Source organism: Aspergillus mulundensis (assembly GCF_003369625.1).
Source record: "Aspergillus mulundensis strain DSM 5745 chromosome Unknown scaffold_5, whole genome shotgun sequence".
In the NCBI taxonomy this organism is placed as follows: Eukaryota; Fungi; Ascomycota; class Eurotiomycetes; order Eurotiales; family Aspergillaceae; genus Aspergillus; species Aspergillus mulundensis.
The window spans coordinates 135,634-148,663 of record NW_020797893.1 but is presented as its reverse complement, the minus strand read 5'-3'; the positions used below and the strand labels follow the sequence as shown (position 1 = coordinate 148,663).

The window sequence follows — 13,030 nt, the reverse complement described above, 5'->3', positions numbered from 1 at the left end:
CCACTGCGCCACTAGATCGGTTATCGCCTACAGGTTGTCGAACAGTACCAGATAACATGCGCCCTCTAACCCGTCTCCTGTATGCCGCGCCTTCGAGCATGGGCTCCGCCGCCAGCTTCAGCGAAGCCCTCGCCCTCCTCCCGCCCATCCCGCTCTACCGCCGCATTCTCCGCGTACACCGCAGGAAGCTTGACCCGGAGATGCGCATCCTGGGCGACTCTTACGTGAGGAGCGAGTTCCGCGCTCATCGGAATACAGAGAACCCATTGCATATTGTACGTCGCTTTACCTTTCGCCTTCCGACCATCGTTGGGCTATGTTGGGTTGGGGAGGTGGGGTTGCGGGATGTGGTATATGTGGTGATTTGTTTGAGCATGGCTAATAATCCGTCGCTGTCTTAGATCGGGTTCCTTACGGAGTGGCAGCTGTATGCGCAGAAGCTGGAGGGGGATTCGTGGATTGGGGAGAAGCTGGATAAGGGCAAGCTGAATAAGATGAGCGGTACGTCAACTCTCTTCGCGTTGGGTTCTCGTTCCAAGGGAGCTTCAATGGCTAATGGCTGCGTTCATATGTTCTAGACCAGCAACTCGGGCAACTGTATGAGTTGATGCAGACAATTCAGAATAAAGATGGCGAGGGAGATGGGGAGAAGTAAGCAGCTGCTGCTATACCAATATCCTCTTGACTTCGAAGCTCTTAACTAGACGATTCACATCTTTGGCGTTGAAAACGGCGTTTAGCTGTAAGATAGATATACTGCGATTTCTGTACATACATCCTCTGGCCTGCATATAAGCAAGATCCACCTGTCCGAGTATCCATGTTATAAGCATTATATTCTACCGACCATGTCCATAGTACAAAGTAACTACTATAAATAGGCCATGGTCAAATATCTGAATACCTCTTTGTACTGTCGTATAGAAAGTATTGTAAACCATGCAGTAACTGCTGTGCGATGACTATCAAGACATTTCATTATATGCAGGCCAGGGTGTATATGCTTGGGCAGTCTGTAGGTAATCCGGAGGAAAGCCGATGAACCACTTGTGGATTGGCGAATCAGAACAGAACCGATAAGAAATCTCCAATTGTTATCCCAAAAATCAAGTGGAGAAACTGGAGCATATAAAGTTATAAGCCCTTATCCCACGCCCTACGCTTGACATCCTGCACTTATATACTTCCCTCCCTGAGTCCCCTCTAACAAACAACCATACAACAATCCAGTCATATCTAATCCTCATCAAGATGCCCTCCATCCTCGAAGACCCAACCACAAAGATCGCGCCCTCAGAATCCCTCCTCCTCTCCCTAAAATCCCCCTCCCTCAACACCCCCGTCAAAAGCACCACAAAGACCGACGAAAACGTAACACTGTACCCCATAACAAACGGCCCCTCGTCTCTCCCACCCTCACTGCTGAAATTCCTGCACTCGGAGTTCAGCGCCGAGATCGAGAGAGGATGCACGTACCCCATGGAAACGCCGATGAAGCTTGAGGCGTTTGGCGAGTACTGGTTCGGCATGTTTGGGGTTGTGGCGCTGCTTGATAAGCCCGATGGTGAGGGGTTGAGTGCGGAGAGCGAGAGGGACTGGGAGAAGGAGTGCCTGGGGACGTTTTATGTCAAGCCGAATTATCCTGGTATGTCTTTACATCTAGTCTTGGTTGTGGTGGGAAGGGTGTTCTCGCTAACGGGGACAAGGTCGCTGCTCGCATGTCTGCAATGCAGGATTCTTGACGACTAATGCGGCGAGGAATCAGGGTGTGGGCATGGTGATGGGTAAGGCATATCTGCACTTTGCGCCGTTGCTGGTAGGTTACTCAATCCAGAGCTCCAGGGGTTTAGTGCTGATGAATATGCGGCAGGGCTACAAATACTCCGTCTTCAACCTCGTGTTCGAGAACAACGTTGCTTCTGTCAAGATCTGGGAGAGGCTTGGGTTCAGCGTGATCGGACGTGTGCCGGGAGCCGCAAGATTGGCGAATAGTGAGGCCTTGGTTGATGCATTAATTATTGGAAAGGACCTGGTAGAAAAAGATGTAACAAACAAGGCTTAATTCATAACAAATTGAAGAAGACTCCATGCACCGAATATAAAGTATACATTGCGCTAAATAACTGGTATCTCTGCAAAAGGGGAATCATCGAAGCAATCTGGTAACTCGAAAGACCATGAGATAATACAGGGCGGAAGATGAGATATGAACTCTGACACAGCAGATGATAGACAATGCGGTATCGACAATACGGTAGACTCCCGGCACTAACCACGCCAGGGAGGCCGTTCCGCAAGCTTGCTTCGAGTTGATGGGGTATTGTCCTTGTTGCGGTTCCGCGGCAAAGGTAGCAAACTGATGCGGCGGCTTCCCGAGTGCCCGAGGGCTGTTCCAGGCCGAGCGGCTTTCGTATGGCTCTCACTTCGGCCCTGGTCTTGAGAGACACTGCGACTGAAGGATGTCCCTGCGAAGCTTTGTCGGCTCCGCGGCGCGTTAGACATATTCTCCGCTCCAGCCGGACGTCGGAGTTTGCTATAGGGAGGAGGATCCAGGATGGAGCGGCCAGGCGACGGCGAGGCCGTGCGACCAGGGCTGCGCAAGCCTAAGCGACTTGATATACGACTCGTAGACCTGGCGGTGGGTGGCACAGGGGACGCAGATGAGTCCCGGGGCGGAACCGTCGATGAAGAGCGCGTCTTAAGAGGGGTTGCGACTGGTTTTCGCATTGACGGCGTCCAAGGCTTGTTGTACCTATGTCCCACATCCAGATCGTTGGTATTGGTGCTGCCGTTCCATCGTGGTCGGTTAAGCATTGCGGGTGAAAGTGCAGGCTGTGGCGTTTTTCGTGCAGCTGGCGTGGGTGACGGGGCCGTCAGTGTTGTCTTCGGAGTGATCTTAGGATTGCTGGACTTTCTGCCAGTCAGATTAGAGGCGAGCTGCGGCAGTCCTGAAACTCGGCGGCCGGTGGACGTCCGAGCAGCTGAGCCAACGGAACTGCCGCGCCGACTGGTCTTGTTCGCAGGCGTCATGATGACCGATGATGCGGGTGAGCTGCCTGGGGTATCAACAAGACTGCTCGTGGCCGGACTGTCTATCGTGAGAACGGTGGAGATGGAATCACGCATATGCTGCGCTCTAAAGTCTTGAATATCCTCTAGCGACGCGTCCATCACCCGGATGCTAGCGCTCAAGGCGTCGACTTTAGATGCCATGTTTGCGAGAAGCCGCAGGATCTCGCCATTAACAGTTAGTCTGTCTTTAACTCCCTTCTGTGTGATTGTAAGCACTCGCTCGATGGCTGGGACGTAGTGCTGTTTCTTGGCCTCGTAGCTCTCAATTCGACTTGTCATGCCTGCAGGGTTGTGTAAATGCATGCCCGTCTCGATACCCTCTTGCAGCTTCGAGATACTTCTCTCGACAGATTCAAACATTTTCTGTGCCTGGGAGCCAGCATTCCGGAAGACCATGATCCACCGGTCTTCCTCCAACTCTTTCCTCAATGTTTCGGCATCTGTCTGCAGATTCTTGTAGTCCTTCTCAAGTTTGTCGCGGCGCTCTACTAGTTCGGTGCAAGCGGATGGGAAAACTCTCTCAGCGCGTGACTGGAACATGGAAAGTCTCATAGGCAAGAAATCAAGCGAAGCGCGCAACGGCTGGAGGCGGGCGAAAAGCTCCACGAGGTTCGAGTGATTTGAATCGTCCTGCGGGGTCTGAATGATCGGCTTGTCTAAAGCAGGCGGCGCAGGATATAGGGATCCCATGCTGGAACGCTTGTTTGACATTCTTCCACCGGAAGGTGTCTCTTCCACGATGGTCTCAAGTTCGTTGATATCCAGTCCAGTAGTGTCCTCGTTCGCCAAGTTAAAATGTCGCTTTGCTTCCATCTCAAATACCAGCCCTTCCAGCTCCTCAACTTCTTCGCCCACTTCGCCGAGAACACTGTTCCATAATTCCTCCCACTCCATGGCCAGTTCCACCTGCTCCTTCACTGCTCGAAGCCGCGACTTAATCTTCGCCCAGCTCTGTAATATGGTGTCCATCTGGCTAACAATCGTCTCCAAGCTATCGGTACTGACATTGGCAATGTCCTCGCGCAATTGCACATCTTCAATGGCCTTTACGTAGACATTCACCAGGCTCTCAAACTTTGTGATTGCTTTGTCCACGCCATCAAGACCTTCGCGTCCAGCGGCGGCCGCCCAGACCACATCATCCTCCGCATCCAAACCGCTAAGCACACTAGATGCCTTTCTGATCCATATTTGAATCTGTTCAGCGGCACCGGTCAAAGCTTTTACTGCAGCCGGAGCGTTCGATATCGATGCGATGCTAGCTTCAAGCGACGAGGGCTGCGGTAGGGAAATCGAGGTGAGTTGGGAAATCTGATTGCTAAAGGAGGATCGGGAGAAGGAGAAGATCGAATTGGTACTTGAGTAGACCGATGACGTCCGTTGTAGACCGTGAGGGTTAAAGTATGACTGGGTAGTGGACGATGCGCTCGACTGGACAGGAGGGGAGTCTTTCGGGGGCGGGGGAGGTGCGCCGGTCGCTTCGAGCTCGCTGGTCTTCTGAATGTACTTTTCGTAATCTGTCGGGCCCTCGTTCTGGTCTTCCACGTTAGAATCACTGATTCGTGGGCCCAGCGGTACGGGAGCAGACTCAACAACAGACATAGCTGTTGGTGTATCTTCCACTTCTTCTTCTCCTCTTGTTTCTAGGTGATCGGATGAGGCGTCCTGATCCAACCCAGGGGTCGGATCTGCGACCGGTGATTCGGGCACGTCCGAAGGTGGTTGTTCCTGTTGTGTTTGTTGTTGCTTCTGCGCTTTGTTGACAAACGAGATCCCATTCCACGCGCGGCCTTTCTTCTCAACTTTGACCGAGACGTGCTGGTGTAAACTATCCAACTCCTTAATCTGCTCCTCAGGAATCCGACCGACCGCACCAGCGTTCCGGGAAGAAGATGCTGTTCTGGAGCTCCCGTCTAGTAGCTTCACGCGTGCGGCCAAGCCGGGCGATAGGCGGCGGAGAATGTTAGGGCGGATGAGAGACTTCGGAGACTGGGCGTCGTTGCCGTCGTCTTCGTGGACGCTGCTGCTGCCGATGCTCCGAATACTTCGCAGCGAGGATTTCGACTTGATCCGACGTGGTGTTGCCGACTCATCCGGAGAGGAAATAGAGACTAAAGGAGGAGGAGGTGGTGGCGGCGGAGAAGCTTGCGTCGTGTTTACGGACGTGGACGTGTCTGGAGCCGTATCCGAGAGGTGAGTGCTAGAGAAGATGGCACGCATCGGTACGGCCACACGCCCGCTCTAGCCCGGAGGATCTGGAGGGCTAGAGGACTGAAGCGGGAAACGAAGAGAAGGTGAGAGTTGCGCTATGATGCAGTTGGGTTGGGTGAAGAATGCGTCGTTGCCCAAAGTATGCCGGCCCCTATAAGAATGTTTGTCGCTGTCTGAGTAGAAGTGGGGTGATGACTGTAGCTGTGGATGAGCTGTTCTTTTCTGCTTTCTGAGCTGAAACGAACGGGCTACATGGTACTCAGAGATCCGGATCGAAGAGGAGAGTTGCAGGAGAAAGATCAGAGAGAGGGGAGACGGGGAGAGAGCCGTTACTATCGTTTAATTATCATCTCCTTGCAGTTCTTCACTTGCTGATCGCCACCACCAAATGCCTGGATTCCAAAAGTGGCTCTGAATTGCCGCAGGGTCCGTTCAGGGGATCAGCTCCTTTCTTAACCACTGCTTTATACTGCGACTAGCTTTCCCCTTCTCTCCTTCAGACTGCACTCCTGTGTTTCTTTATTCTATTCCATCTCAAGGGTTTGTGGCAGGGAGCATTCATGGTAGCGCAGGCCCAAGCATTCCTATCCCATGGAACCCCTTCTCCCCGAGCTCATACTCCCATGTAATTCTACCATTCTACCAAAAAATTGAGACGAAACAAGTGAATAATGTGGTTCAGGACATCGGCAAACATCCTTGTTATGATGTATATATATCTAATCTGACCAATCACCAAATAATGCAATGTGGCACAGTAATGTACGAGGTGCAGACTCAGACTCCAAATTCTCGTCGCCAAAACTGTCATCGACAAGTAAGGGGTATCAAATACAGGCAGTGTGGACTGCAAACAAATGTCATCCTGAATCAAAATACGTGGTCCCAATGACCACGTCCCAAAGAACCCTCCCGTCCAAGCCACACGCGCCGTAAAAGAAGCAGAGTACGAAAACTGTCAAGAGGTCTTCACGAGCAGCCCGTCAACACTAGCTGCAGTCGCCCGTCTCCTCAAGACCCGCAGGTCTTGCGAGAGCTCTTCCCGGACAGACTTACACCAAGCCGCAATGGCCCTGTCGAATTGGTGCCACGCTTCGTCACTGCTGCCGTAGACGACGCCCATCACGTCCACTTCGAGCTTCGTCTCCCACCGGAGTTCAGCCGCCTTTATCCAATATCGGAGGTTATCGGCTTGTCGATATGGCTTGGCAACGTCTTCATGGAAGGTTTTGATCTCGCCGAAAGGTCGCTTTGATTTTCGGACCGCTATGTTGTGGATCCGAATTAGATCGCGGCCGTCGCGGAAGTGCTCTAGCATCATAGATGGGAGTGAGCTATTTTCGGGCTCCGCCCACGCTGGCAGTGGTGAATCCGGACCTGTCAGGCTGGCCAGGAATGCCTCTTCCCGTTGCCGTTCCCGACCGGTCCAGTCGCCTTCAATCCAGGTCCACGATGCTCGCTCCTTCACTTCCGCGTCTTCAAGCTGTGCCTCTTGCGACAGCATATCGCGCACATCGGACATCCACCCTAAAACCGCCTTCTTCTCCTCTTCCCGGAAGCCGCCTTCGAAGTTGCGCCCCGCCCAGCGCTTTAATACCTCCAGGACATTGAACAGATCCTGTCTGATCTCGCGTTCGCTTCTTATGGATGCCAATCGTTCCGGATACTCGTGAGTCGTATAGTATATCTTTGCTGCGCGAATTGCAAGCGTGACGACATCCAAAATGCGCATACCGTTGATCTCATCCCAACTCTGCCGAGCTGCAGCCAAATCCGCCTGTCGTTGCGAGTTACCGTCTGATTCTGCATCGCCGTCTGGCGAAATATTAATTTGTGGTGGGAGAGTGTCCGGTGACGGCTGGTCCTTGGATACCGTGTCGATTTCTTTCTGTGCTTTATATATTGCATTCAGGAGATCTCTCCGCAACTGCAGCAGATCTGGAGGCGGCGGAATATGATGTGTCTTGATGCTATAGGTGCTGACAGTAGGGGGCAGCATCACTTCATCACCGTCTTCAACAATATCAAATGCATCCTCCCCAGAATCGGTATTCACCTCCTCCGTCGGGCTCATCGAAAGATCATCTGTGAAACGGGCATTCGGCGTCAAGAGTAATCGCGGGGCGTCATCCGGATTTTGCCTCTTCTTCTTGTATTCTCGCGCATTGCCGCCTTTGCCGTCTAGCAGGCCTGTCCGAGCGAAATAGTATTGCAAATGGGCGATGCTCCCCAGGCTCATGACGCTCTCCCGGTTTTTTGCGGAGGCGGCGAATTCCGCCCCCTGAGGCCGGATATACCCCCGTCTCCGTGTGGAGACTGACACTGAAGACCTGGCATCTGCGGAGGTGGCAGACGAGGCCGATAACGAAGAGACTGTAGAGAACGTACGGACAGGTGATGGGCAGGACGAGATTGCGGGCGTTGGAGAGACGGAGGGCGAGGGCGAGGAGTCTCGGACGGGAGGGGCTGTAGCATCAAACGCGGTAGGATCCTCCATTGCGACGCAGTATGTTTCGGTTCATACGATGACAGTAGTAGACGTTTGATAAGTATAGACGGGCTGTGATCGCTGTATGTATCGCAGGACAACAATTGACGAGAGGACAGGTGGTCACCGGGGAAGAAATAACGGTTAATGTAAGTAATTAAAGGACGGTTTCCTCGGCAGACGAACAACGAAATTGGCGATCGTGACGGATCTGCAGGCGAGAACAAACTTGAGACGTTCGAAAGGGGGGGTTCTTGGGCTTCTTTTTCGGCACTAAAGGGGAAGCGGGTCAACTATTCGATAGTAGCGTCTCTGTTTTTCAACGTCCATCGCGCCCTGTTAAAGTGGTCAAAGAATTGTGGATGCGAGAGTGCTTTAAAAAGAAACATCTGGCCGTCGGCATTTGGACCGTTAATTGCTTCTTCGATCTGTTTCGTCCCGATGCCCCTGACGGAGGATATGCCGTGCAATCTGCTTGATCGCCATCCCGCCACGCGAGGTGGACGAACACCGCATCGCGTCTTGCAGGCCGCACCAATCCGGTTACTAGCGAAGGCCGCGGCGCGCAGCGCCGCGGTCGGAGCTAGTAAATTGTTTCCCTTAGTAATTTAATATTAATAAACTATTAAAAGGCAAGCTAGTTCCTATTAATACTATAGCTTATTTTTTATAGTACTAAAGGGGATTAATTTATATAATAATTTATTTTTACATGGGGGGATATTAAACTTAATTATGCACTAAAATATTTTTATCCCGCGTGATTAATAGCGTGTAAAGTAATTAAGGCATGGCACTATTTTTTAATTAAAAAAACCCCCTGGTTAGTTTTAGTACTATAATCCCTAGTAATATATTAAGTAAAAAAGCTTTAAAAAATAATAGCCTTTTTTAGCAAGAGCTAAAAAGCCTATTAATAATACTAGTAATTAAATTTTAAAACTAGCATAGTTTTTTAATAAATATCCAGGGGAGATGTCTCTTAAGCCCCTGCTAAAATTTACATGTGGGCTTTTAAGAGTTTAAAGGGTTTTAGGGGTTTAAGGGTTCTAGGGGTTTAAAAATTCTAGGGGTTTAAGGGTTTTAAGGGTTTAAGGGTTTTAGGGGCTTAAAAGCTCTAGGGGCGATTTATAAATTACTAATTATAAGCCTATTTATTATAAGTATAATAAAATCTTTTCTTAAATCTTTAATAATAGTAAAAAACACACCTATATTAAATAAAAAGTTTTACTAACTTTTTAATATACCAGGGGCTTAAAGGGGTTCCCTGCTAAATAGGATTATTATTAAATAGTTTAAGGGTATAACTATTTTTATAAGAAATGTTAAATTTTAAGGGGAAGTATAATACTATACTAGGTATAGTTTAAATATCCTAATATATTACAGCGTGGGGGGATAGCTATAAAATTTAGTTAAGCTATAGCTACTAGTTCTTAGGTTAAAATTACTTAAGCAAGCTAACTAGGGCAGGTATAAAATATAATATTAAAAAGGCTATTTATAGCCCGGGGTACCACGGGCGGTACCTATTTATGCTATATTTTTTAAATATATTATTAAGAAAGTAATAACTATATAAAGTTATGATTTTTATTACTCTAGTATATAAAAAAAGTAATAGGCCAGGTATATTTATAAAAAGCATAAATTTATTAAATTTTAGGGGGCCAGCCCCTGGGCTAAAAGTATTTATTTAGTAGTAATATAAATTTAGGGGCTGGCTTTATTTTTTAATAATAATAGTTAAGGTAATACTTATTATAAAAAAAAGCAAGGCCCTAACCAAAGGTTATAAATAGCTGCCTTTTAACAAAAAGCATATATTAAAACTAGCCTAGTAAAGCCCTAAAAAATAGCTATATAAGCACCTAGTAAAAATATTTTATAAGTTAAAAATTATATAATAAAGTAAATTAAAATAAGCCCGTGTAAGTTTTTTAATATTAAAGTTTATAAAATATTAATAGCCTATACTTAGTTACCTACTTAATTTACCTACTTAGTTTACCTGCTTATAGCCCTCCAGCCTTTAACCTATAGGCTATATCCCTTTTTATTTTATATAATTTTATAGCTAATTAGTTTCCAAGGGATTAAAGGGTTACTAAAAATTAAAAAGTTATTAAAAATTAAAAAGTTACTAAAAATTAAAGGTATACTAGGGATTAAAAAAGTTCTAAGGGCTGTTTATATATTAATAAAGTAATAAATAAATATACCTATACTAGATAAAAAGTCCTACTAAGTTCTTAATATACCCAGGGGCTTAAAGGGGTTCCTAATTACTTATAATATTAGTAATATATTTACTAGTATTAGGGGTGGTTCCCGGAGTCCTAACTTAAATATTTAGCCCTAAGTATTTTAGTAATAAAGGTATTTAAGAAATAGTTATTTATAAATAGTACTAATAAAGTAGGGCCCTTGCTAAATATAATAGTAAATAAATTTAATAACTAGCAGGGACTGCCTTATAAACCCTAACTACCTAAAATATTAAGTACTAGCTTATTTAGGAAAGTGTCTTACCTTTTTTTATATTTAACCAGCTGTTATGCGAGCTAATAGGCTTTAATTATTAAGCTTTTAATAAGGTAAATAACTTATTATTATAAGGTAAACCTAAGATATAAAGTCCTTTTTAAGGCAAGAAAATAATATAGCATCCCTAAAAGTAGCTATCCTTTAGGGCATGGCTTTTATATATACTATACTAGTAAGTTTATTAAATTTACTATACTTTAGCACTATATTTTTATGCTAGTATTTTAAAATATAGGTACCTAGGGTTTATAAGGTTATTTACCTTAAAAAATATACTAGCTAAAGTTTATAATATATTAATAGCTAATAATACTATTAAAATAGCTAGCTTACTTTAAAATTACTTATATAATTTAACTTTAATATTTTTTATAATTAAATTTAGCTTTAGCGCTTCTAGCTATAGTATTAAGGTAAGTTAAAATATTAAAATTAAGTTAAAAAACACTTACTACCCCTATTTTATAGTATATATAAAAATACTAAGGTACCAAGGTCTAAAAGCCATATTTACTAAAATAATAAATATGCATTATTTTAGCGTGCTATAAAAAAAAATAATAAGTTAAATTTTTTTAGCTAGGGGCTTATTTTTAATAAATATACTAACTTAATAACCGCTGGTATCACACCTAACTAAAAATATACCTTATATTTAATAGCTTTTAAATTACTAGAATAGGGCTTTAAAGCCCTAAACCTTTTAAACTTATTATATTAAAGCTTTTTTTTTTAAGTATTATACCTTTAGGCGTTATACCTTCGGGCATGCCTTTAGGCATGCCTTTGGGTATTAGGGGTTAGCTTAAGGCCAAGCTAAAAAGGGTTATTAAAATAATAGTGCTTTACTATTAGCTATATACTAATTAACTAAAGTTACTATAGTAAAGATTTCTAGTTTATAAAAAATATATATCACGCCTAAATGCCTGTTTTAGGTAGTTATTAGCTATAAAAATTTAATCTAAAGGGTGTTATAAGGCTAAACAAGTAATTTTATTTTAATTTAAAGTTTAGGGAGTAATACATTATTTATTTTATATAAAAGGGTAATAAATAATAAAGGGTTTTATTAATACTTTAAGCTATGCCCTTATATACCCCCCTTATATAATAGTAAAGGCATAAGCAGTATATTATAGTAATATAAAGTAATAATAAATAATAATTTTTAGGTAGCCATACCCTAGGTTAACTAAAAAAATAGTAACTAATAGTACTTTATAAGCGCAAAGGCATAATATTAATAATAACTAATAGTATTAATATATTAACACCTGGGAATAAGCTAATATATTAATACTTAGGAATAACTTATTTTTTTAGCTAGCAAGGTTTAGGGTGGCCTTGCTATATAAGGGACTAATAAGCCCTATTAAAATATATTATACTAGTTTAACTAGTTTAAACTAATTAGTTTATTTAAGTATAATAAATAATTAATAAATTTAAAGTTAATAAATTTAAATGCTTATTATTTTTTTTTTTTAGTGCTAGACATAAACTATAAACCCAAGGACTTTAATAAACTAAGAACTATTAATAAACTAAAAAAAGCTAATAAACCTAGATCTAAATATTTAATTTTTTTACTATACTTTGCGTTACTGCAAGTGTTTTTAATTTTTTTAGTTAGCAGGCCCCTTATTAAGTTACTAGTATACCTAAGGGCTTAAAAAGGGGCGGATAATTAAAGTTACTAGTATAACTAAGGGCTTAGGGCTTAGTAGGCAAACTTAATAAGTAAACTAGTATTAAAACAAGGGTAAACTAAAGGTAAAATAGGGGTAAACTTAAGGGGTAAACCTAGTAAATAAACATGGCTTATTATAAAACATACTAAAAATATATTTAATAAAAAAAAGGCAGGCACCTAACATATATTAAGGCACTAGTTATTAAAATAACTAAATTTACTAAAAAAAAAAAAAGGGCTTGGTATTAAACTAAGCATAAAAGTAGTAAGTAATTACTAATTTTAAACCTTAAAATAGTGCTTAATTACTAACCCTGCACTATAAAAAAACTATAAATATAATATTAATAATAAAGCATAACTACTTAACTAAGTATATAATTACTTTTTTTTAGCACCCCTTCCTGCAGCCCTAAAAGTTTTTAAAAAGGTAATTTTTATAAAAAAGTTAGTAGTACCTAAAAAAAATAATTATATATAAAGCAGGCGCCCCTAATATTAACTAATAAATATAAAGTTATTATTATTATTAAGACCAGGAGGAGATAAAAAAGTATAAAAACTAAACTATTTTTTATTTTTTTTACGCTTAAGCTTGCAAGCCCTTAAGTTTTTATACTTTTATTTTTTTAACTTTTTATTTTTATTTTTTAAGGTTTTTTTATATTTTGCTAAGAAGCGCGGTAGTACTAGGGATTAAAAAAGCTTATAGTTACTTGCTTTTTTTACCTTTATACTTTTATTAATAAAACCCTTAATTTCTTACTTAACACGCGGGCTAAAACAGGAGTAATTAATATAAAATATAGTATATAAAAAGGGACTAGTATATAAAAAGCTACCAAAATTTTAAAAAGTAATGGTATTAGCATTAATATTAATTTTAAAAAATTTACTAAGTAACATGCCTGGTATAGTACTTTTTTAAAATTATTTAGCACTAAAAATAAAAATATATTAGTAAAGGTAAATATAAAGTATAATATATATACTAAAAAGTAGTAATAGGTAAG

The 13,030-nt window shown here is 42.8% G+C and overlaps 3 protein-coding genes across 3 annotated transcripts; 1 reads left to right on the top strand and 2 right to left on the bottom strand.

Moving 5' to 3' along the window:
- Positions 1-1,251: 1,251 nt before the first annotated feature.
- Positions 1,252-2,062, top strand: DSM5745_05410 (GNAT family N-acetyltransferase; the record flags this gene model as incomplete). Its single annotated transcript, XM_026747426.1, has 3 exons — positions 1,252-1,645; positions 1,707-1,816; positions 1,871-2,062. The coding sequence occupies 3 exons, from the start codon at positions 1,252-1,254 to the stop codon at positions 2,060-2,062; spliced, it is 696 nt and encodes a 231-aa protein (XP_026603258.1).
- A 206-nt stretch (positions 2,063-2,268) lies between these two features.
- On the bottom strand, positions 2,269-5,292 carry DSM5745_05409 (KAR9 family protein; the record flags this gene model as incomplete). Its single annotated transcript, XM_026747425.1, has 1 exon — positions 2,269-5,292. One exon carries the CDS (start codon positions 5,290-5,292, stop codon positions 2,269-2,271), a length of 3,024 nt encoding a protein of 1,007 aa, XP_026603257.1.
- Positions 5,293-6,241: 949 nt separating this feature from the next.
- Positions 6,242-7,780, bottom strand: DSM5745_05408 (uncharacterized protein; the record flags this gene model as incomplete). Its single annotated transcript, XM_026747424.1, has 1 exon — positions 6,242-7,780. One exon carries the CDS (start codon positions 7,778-7,780, stop codon positions 6,242-6,244), a length of 1,539 nt encoding a protein of 512 aa, XP_026603256.1.
- Between the last annotated feature and the right edge of the window lie 5,250 nt (positions 7,781-13,030).